At 47.6% G+C, this 8,850-nt stretch overlaps 1 protein-coding gene across 1 annotated transcript; it reads right to left on the reverse strand.

The window, feature by feature from the left end:
- Positions 1 to 3,135: 3,135 nt before the first annotated feature.
- COPS9 (COP9 signalosome subunit 9) lies at positions 3,136 to 8,517 on the reverse strand. The gene is made up of 3 exons (XM_008052259.2): positions 8,476 to 8,517; positions 6,046 to 6,118; positions 3,136 to 3,354 (listed from the first exon to the last, which is right to left on the reverse strand). The coding sequence occupies exons 1-3, from the start codon at positions 8,479 to 8,481 to the stop codon at positions 3,317 to 3,319; spliced, it is 117 nt and encodes a 38-aa protein (XP_008050450.1). The 5' UTR covers positions 8,482 to 8,517; the 3' UTR covers positions 3,136 to 3,316.
- Between the last annotated feature and the right edge of the window lie 333 nt (positions 8,518 to 8,850).

Below are 8,850 nucleotides of genomic sequence, written 5' to 3' on the forward strand. Positions count from 1 at the left end.
CCTGAATCCTGAGACTCGTAAGTCTCAGCAGTCAGAGGAAAGGTCCAGCTCCTGAATGTCCAGCTTTAGTCTCTTTTATTTGAGCATCCTTTCCTCAGCACCTTCTCGTCTTGGCTCCAAGCAGTAATCACTGCAGTGAGAGTTCTAAAATCAATAATGTCCTTTTTCTACAAATATGGCTTGTCTTGGAACCTCCCCTGGCTCAGCTTCTCTGTGTTGGTCCAAGAATTCAGAAGCTTGCCTCCTCTCCCAGCAGTTCCCTGAACCCCAAGAAAGGGCACACGTGTCTTCTTACACAAAGGGCTGAAGCAAAGGCTGTGGGGGAGAAGATTGGGGTTTTCGCCCTGCCTAAGAAGGAGCAGAAGCCCGAAGGTAGGAAAGTAGATGCTTTCTTCAGAAGTTCTCATCTGCAGTCCTTAAACAATCAGGACAATTATAGTCCTCCAGTTTCCTCCCAAGCTCCCTGCTCCAGAGCCTAACTCCATGTAACCTACATGACTGGTGTCACACCATTCAGGAAAGGCTGGTTTCATGAGCGTCCTCACTTCTGCAAATCGGTAGCTTAATAAAGACCTCCAAAACATTTAACCTTAGCAGAAAATATTCTCCAAGTGAATCATCACAGCCCCTGTGCAGCGTCATCCATGATTTCCTTTGACCTCTGCGGGACAGGACCCTTTATAACTCCAAGGCTAGAAGGGGTGCTACCATCTTTCATGTCCAGAAACCTAGTCTGTGGATTGGCCAAGGGATGGGACTTGACAGAAGGTAGGCCAATCAGAGGCCTTCTCCAAGTGCTTCCCCTGGGATGCGCAGCCTCCCTGAAGAAACTGTGGGAACCTCATTTCCTGTTGTGGAGAAAGACTATCTCAGCCAAAAAAGTCAGTGGGAACAGAGAAAGACAAAAGATGATTGAGCCTAGGGTTCCTTGAGCCCTGGGGCCATCTGGCCTTCTGTAAGCCTTCCAACAAATTCCTCTCACTTGCAAGGATGTTCATGCATAATTCTTCTTTCTTGTCTTATGGAGGAGTCTTCTCCAACCCCTTAGAAGTCCCCCCGCCCTCAGCTGATTCTCTTCCAAATAGCAGGCAGGCATTAGACCAGAGCTGTTTTGCCTTTCTGAGGTTCTACAACCTGGCCAGCAGCTGGGCCCACGGTCACCAGAGGCATAACCTCTTTCCAAAGCAGGCTTTCTAAATGTGGCAGAGATTGGTATACAGGTCTTTGTGATTAAGGCAATTAGGTATATAAATGAGAAAACACATGTCTTTGTCAGTTTAAGTGAAGACACATTACTGACAATGGCTAGAGTTTTGCCAAGGGAGTCTGCAGGGATGGGACAGTCAGCTGAAGTTATGATCACCTGGGTGCTAACCCTTCTAAAGGTGACAGCTGAGTCACAGGGAGATGAGAAAGAAAAAGGTGAAAATACTGTCCTTAGCTGCAAAGATTCTGTGAAGACAAAGGGAGGCATCATAGAGCTCACATGGGTCTAAATATGTGCAGAACACACTGACACAAACACTCGTGTGCACGTGACTAGTTATAAATCTCCTTGGACTAGACTAGTCTGAAATTTGAAGGCCAACAAGAGAGGTTTCTGGCAGTCACAGGCCTTGGTCTGGAGGGGATGTGCTAATCTTCACTAGATTCACTATGCCACTGAGTTACTGAGCATATCATCAGCTCTCCTTTCTTCACCTTGGACTGTTTCTTCCTGCTGAAGACCAGAGACCAATGTCTCTGTTCACCAATGAGGACACGGAGGTCCAAATAAAGGAACTGATTCAGCAGAAACCCACAGCTTGTCAGTCATGTTGCCCACAGGGACAGATGTGGTACTACTGACCAGTGTGAGCTGTAGCTACAGTCCAGCATGTGCATTATGAGCCCCATGGGGCTGCCACAAACCTCAAATGATGGGGAGCTGTGGAGTGCCCAATTGATCATAAAAGAATTGACTCAAATACCTAGCTGTTCCCCACAGAACCTTCTAGGCCTGTTTCAAGGAATCCACTTCAGAAACTGTAAAAACTATTCTCATGAATAAGCCCAGCTCTCTAAAAGTGCCAATCACATGCAGCTTGACTGTCGGAAATCCTGTAACCCTTGCCTGAGATGAGTCATTGTCAATCTCAGACACAGAGCAGCAGCCTCAATTTCCAACCCAGCACAGGGCTTCAAATAGAGATTTCTGACACAAAAGTGTTTATCCTACCCTGCCCTCCCACAGACTGGGCTCTGATTGCCCTCGTTGCAGGGGAAGGAACCAGGCTGGACAGCTGGCTTGTCGCAAGTGGCCCTTGGCTGCCGAGCTCCATCAAAGAACAGGAGCAACATCAAATCGATAGGCAGACTTGGCACTCGTAAGAAAATGAGGCAGAGATGACTTTCAGTTCTGCTGAAAACCTCATCTGGTCTTCTGTAAAAATGTCTCTTTTGTCAATACGCCACCAAGGTGATGCCCTCAGCATGTTCTCAGGGTGGAGGCTGACATGTCCCCACTTGCCTACTGAGTGGCATGACCCAAACTCTGATAATGGGAACTGCTCAAGTCCTGAGGCCTGGTCATTTCCTGGTCTGAGAAACATTCTTCACTTTGAGATGAATGTGAAATAGTAACCTTAATTTTTTACAGCCATTATCAATTACTGAGCTGGGCCAATAGGAAACTTTAAAAAACCTTTCTTCCCTGCAAATGTTACATTTTTCTTTGACATAAGTCAAGGTACATTTCTCATGTAGAAGGCATCTCTGATAGTCATACCCAGTTGTCCTTTCTTTAAGTCATAGATGTGTGACAGCAGCTGCTCTGGAGGGGAGGCTGGAGGAGGGCACAGGCCTGCTATGGAGGGGGACATGCACAGCGCATATCCACCTTCACAGGGGAAAGAATGGGACCTATGGTAAGGTCTGGAAGGACTCCCGGTGCACTGCCTACACTCTAACTCATACATACATTAATAACTGCCAAGCTGTCAGTCACCCAATACTGAAAAATAGTGGAGTCCGAATTTGCTGTGCCTACAAATGTGATTCTCTCAGTGTGCTGACACACGCATGTGCACATGTACACAGACACACAAAGAGACCTTTAAGAATTGTAACATTCATTCAAAAATGCAAGAATTAAAATTACCATTTGATGATACTTTTGTTTAATTGAAATAAGAACAAAACCTGGTCACATCAGAGTTAAAACTACTCTTCTCTCTCTTGGCTAACCAAGTCTTAATTTCATGTGATTTCCACAGTTCTCTGAGGCCAAGAAGGCTCTGTAACAGGGGCCTGGCTGTGTCAGTAGCTGGACGGCACCTCACTGGATGTCATCATCATCAAAGAGATCTTCAAAATCTGGGAAGATAGCAAAACCATACATTAATGGAGCACACAAAGGTGAGCAACTGAGGAATCACTTCAAAATGATTATGTGGGAATTCAAAATATAGAGAAGACAATAAATGATCTAATTAAATGACTTTTCCCATGACAGACTGTTTTATCCATCCACAGCTCATAGTTACAGTCCAAGGTGAAAGCGTTGTCCAGAGTGTATTTTTAATCTTATTTTTATTTAGAAGACACTCTTCAGAAAATGCATGCTGGGGAGTTCTAGACCACACAGGCAACCACCCCACAACCACAGCTGAGCACCTGGGACACACCCATGCCACATCTGCACCTGCCAGCACACTGTGGCCAATGCATGCTCTTGCTGACATGGATAGGAAGATAAGGCTGGAAGACATATGCTGGGTGCTCGCAGGGCAGAGGTAAGCCCACCCTGCTGCCACCATGAGAATGAGAATGCCAGGGTGTGCTGGAGGAAGATGGCAGAAAGTCTTGGTCATGTGAGAACTACTCCATGTAAGGGGGTCTGCATGACAATCAAACTTGAGAAACACAGGCCAAGCCCCATTTCTGATGGAAAAAACAAAGAGAGCAAAATCACAATGCACTGCTTTTGGTCATCAAAGCCATGGCCATTTCATCCTTCTGTTTATTTTTATATATTTTCCAAATTTCCCACCACAAACAAATATTACTTTCACAATGGGAAAAGAAAACACTTGTATTACTGTGTGGTATGAATCATGAACTAGAAAAAGTTTAACTCCTCGATGGTTAGACAGCAAAGAGACTGCTCATACCAATGCACCCGGCCTTTCTGGGGAAGGGCCAAGTCCCCGATGCACCTCTGGCCTATGCAGAGGGTCCCAGCTCCGCCAAGTCAAACTCACAAGCCCCATGTCCTCACTGCCTCCTGACCACTACTTGTGATTCTGCTACTCTGAGCACTCTGTCCCAGTCCCCGCTGGCTGCCTGAGACTCCTTCACACCCTTCAAGCCTCTGCTCTGCTGTCATCTCTGGAGCAACTTCCCTGTGATGTGCTCAAAGAAACAATTCCGTCCACCTTTTGCCAGGGCTCTCATTCAAAGTGGTCCCTGCTTGCTGACTTGTCTGGACCCTCCACCACTTTACAAACCAGTGAGGAGAGTGAGTCCTATCTAGGTTAGAACCCTACTGCCCAGGGGATACCAGTCCACCAAAACCTGTTTGATTGATAAACAAGACTTGGCAGAAGCACTATCCAAAGTCTACACAAGTCTCTCAGGTCATGCCAGGGTTCCCACAGAGACACTTTCTCACCAGAAGTAAAGGCTTTGGAAATCATATGAACTCAACACCAGAACACAGTGATCGCCCCTAAACCAACGGGCTGGCAGAAGATGAAAGGGACTTTGAAGGGGAGCATCTAAATGTGTGCATCAATCATGCCAGCACCAGCAATTGCACAATCCTGCCCACATGAGGAATCTTCTGTCACCCTGTGTGAGCTGGCATTTTCATAGAGGTGGCTCTGGACAGCCTTTGCATCTCTGCACAATTTGTTCCCTCTGACAGCAATGCCCTTCCCCCTACCCTCTGGCATAAAAAATTTAGAGAAACATTATTCAGCTCTCAAGGCTTGGCTCAAATGTCACTTCCTCTAGTTCTGACATTAGTTAGTAGCAGCCAGGATGTTGCCTCAGGGGAGTGGCCAGGCACCCCAGGAAAGCCTGCACCCCAATCTACCATCCTGACTGCTTTCCTTAGGCAATGACTGGCTGACAATAAGCCAGATAAAGCATCATGGACTCAGGATTTCAGGGTATCTTTGGTAAGTTAGAAACTGATGTGACAACATTGCATCCTAGCTGCTACTAACTAGTGACAAACGTTCTACATAGGGGCAAGCACCATGGATTAAAGTTGGATGAAAAAGGGAGAAAAATGCCACTTAACTCTCCTGAGTAAGGAACCTCTCCTCTCTGTTTCTACTGATCGTTTGAACCGTCCATAGGGCTAACATAATCTATAGGAACAAAGTGTTAAGAAATGAGAAGAGAACAAAAGAAACAGCCCCTCTGGCATGTCTGAATATCTCATATAAAGTTAGCTTTCCACTGTTTATTTGGTAACACTTCACCCATGTTCTTGGTAATTAGCATTGAGGTACTTAAGTGTGAGAGGGAAACGTATCCTGTGTCCTAATTTCAGAGACAGGGAAGGGCTAGAGCTAGGGCTAGGTTTGTAGCTGTCACTCTGTAAAGGCAGCCAAGGGCACAAGAATCCTGGCAGGCAGACAGGGGTGGGCTGGGAAAGGAAACTGGCCATCAGGAGAGAGTAGAGACAGGAGACCCAGACTCCCACGCCCCCATGTAAGTATCCCACACTTGCATCTGTGGCGCTAGGCCAGACCCCGCTACAGTCCCAGCTGTCCGTAGGCGTGTGTTAACGCTAATGCCAGAGCTCAAACACAACTACTGGATGCAAGAATGGGAGCAATTTCATGCTACTTTTCTCCTGAAAAACAGGGCTGGCTGCCAGTGCCCACAGCCAGTGTTGTTACTCCATAGACTGCATGCATCCTGACAGTGGCACGGGCTTTGGGCTTTACTGTCCTATGATCCAAATTACTCATGTCACCAAGTTGCTCCATTGCTTTAACCTGCAGAAGAACATTCAGATTAAATCTGGCACCCCAATTCCGGCATCCTTACCATTAAAAAAGTCTGCATGAACTGCCTTTTCATTGGCTGCCAAGTCCATCAAAAGCCCGGTGCTGCCTCCCGCCTGGGGAATAAAAAAGCAAGGTTATGGCAAATGTGTTTTCCAAAAGAACAGATGATAAGTACATTAAGTGTCCATGCTCCTTCCATGGAACAGGAAGGTGGGTGATGAGGAAAGAGTTCAAGTTGGCATCAAAATTTTGGAGTTCCAGACAAAGGAAGTGTGTATGTACAGGGGGGTGAGGTGGGAGAAAAATTCAAAGGAATTATTTTTAAGGTCTCTCAAGGTCTTTTGCTCATTGACACCTCCTGGCCTTTTAGAAAGAAACCTACTGCTGCCCTAAGCACCACTACTTCTCTGCAAAGCTCAAGAGACTTCCAATGCCCTACTGGACATCACAGAGGTTGTACAGATGCAAAATGGAGCCCGATCCTTTCTCTGCCTTGTATGCCTCTCTGATTTCTTCAGAGAACTAGGCCATTCCCCTGGGAAACTGACCTGCTTTGGCCCCGAGGTTCTGGTGGGGCTGCCATTGTGGAACTTTCCACTGCCACAACTCTACAGTGGTAGTAAAACCATGCCACAACCAAAGCTGGGCAATCTGACGCACTCAGAATTTTGAATCTTATATAGAATCACTGGGTGACAGAGTCCTCTGATGGCAGCACCCTGGACAGCTGACACAGGTCCTGCTGCTGCAGAACATTCACAGGGCTGCCTGCTCAACCCCTCCCTGACTCTCAAGCAGTTGTACTGCCTGTGTTCCCTTTCATGGCAGCTCTCAGAAGCCCGAGAGAAAAGCCTAGGAGTCTCAGACTCCTCCCTTCTCTTCTCAGCCTCCCTCCCTGTTCCCATCACCACAGAAAACCATGCAGATTCTACCACTTAAATGAGTTGAGTTAATCTCTACTTCCCCTGCCCCATTCAGACTCTCTTCAAGTCTCCTGTTCTCCCTGCTAACATCTTCTCTCTCACCTCCAAACCCTCCAAAGGGATCATCCTACACAGCAATTCGGAGCCTGCCACTCCCCATTGTAAAGTCTTCAGTGGTTCCACACCGCCTAGGGCAGTGACTTTAAAACAGGACTGGCTGGGCGCAGTGACTCAGCCTGTAATCCCAGCACTTTGGGAGGTCGAGGAGAGAAGACTGCCTGAGCCCACAGGTTTGAGACCAGCCTGGGCAACTTGGTGAGAACCTGTCTCCACAATAAATCTCACACACACACACACACACACACACACACACACAAATGCTGAGCATGGTGGCATGCATCTGTAGTTCCAGCTACTTGGAAGGCTGAGGCAGAAGAATAGCCTAAGCCCAGCAGATCGAAGTTGCAGTGGCCGTGAGCATGCCACTGCACTCCAGCCTGGGAGACATGAGTGAGACTCCAACACACAAAAAAAGAAAAAAAACACAAAAAACGTCAGGGCTGAGAGCCTTAAATTTAGTGGAAATACTTCAGGAATGGGGGCATGGAACACATCCACTTTAGCCTGACTTTAGATCCCTTCATGATCTGGTCCCTGCCTGTTCCCTCCCCTTGCTCTGACATCATGAGATCCCCATGTTAAACTACACGACATTCCCTTCCCTTAGTGAACCAGTGGGCGTCATCCCTCCAGGACTCTGCTCCTGCCAGACATTATTCCTTCACCCCATCTGTTTGGCAAACCAACACTTCCTTCAGCATTTGGCTGCAGAGACAGCTCTCTCCTGGTGAGGCTTTACTAAGCCACCCCAAATTCCTGAGGGTACTTTTGCCAGCACACCTCTAGCTTTCTATTACACCTGGTGTTTGCAATTAGCCTCTCTGCTATATGGTAACCTCCATGAGAACAGAGGCTACATCCAACCATCTCTGTACCAGCTAAGCTTTGAGAAAGAGAACATGAGGCTCTGACACCCAGGAACTGGACTGACATAGGGGCAGGCCAGAGTGTTATCATGGTAAACATAAGCCATCTCATGGAATACCTACATCAGACAAGGTCACTCTATGACTATGATGAAATGAGACCAAATAACCAAGACCAATTCATAATCCTGTATAATTATAGAGAAGAATGAGGTCACTGTACAAAGCACATAAGTTCTTTGCACAATGCCCTTTTCCCTACACCCTCTTGAATGAAGAATTTAGAGACGTTCTATTCAGCTCTCAAGGCTGGGCACACACACTCCCTTGCGTCCCTTCTCCTCTCTAATAGGAATGATGGCTGACAGCTGCTTCTTTACCAAGTACACATTTTTAGTCTCGCTCTAGTCTTCCCTCAATCTAAATAAGATTTATTAAGAGGCCCAATCAGAGAATTACCCTCGCTTCCTCCAAATCGCCTAACACAAACTCAAATCTTATACTAAATTATTCCCAACACCCGTTTATCAAGACGCCCCGTAGTTCCCCATGGTGCGCTACCTCCATCGACGGAGTGATTTATGCAACTTTCTTTGACCGCAGGTGTGTCCCTGGTGGTTTGAGGGCGGAAGGGCACATGACAGCCTCGTGCAACGTCTGGCACTCAACAGACACTCAGATCAGTCACGCTGGATTCATACTCCCTGGGCGGAGGGAGGGCGCGGGAGGTGGCTGGGGGCGGGGGGAGTGGAGGCTGCCTCGACCTAGGCGGCAAGGGCCTTGGCCCCTCCCCTACCATTCCATGGAAACCGGGCCGCGTGTACACATGCCCTAGGAAGTCTACCGTTACCTTTCACAGGTCCTCAGAGGAGGACGAATTCGCTTTCCGTGGGGCAGGAAGGGAGGGGAGCCGTGTCCTCTCCGCCCGGCCCGGCC

The sequence above is a fragment of the Carlito syrichta genome, unplaced genomic scaffold (assembly GCF_000164805.1).
Source record: "Carlito syrichta isolate Samal-C Ts95f unplaced genomic scaffold, Tarsius_syrichta-2.0.1 Scaffold270090, whole genome shotgun sequence".
Taxonomy (NCBI): domain Eukaryota; kingdom Metazoa; phylum Chordata; class Mammalia; order Primates; family Tarsiidae; genus Carlito; species Carlito syrichta.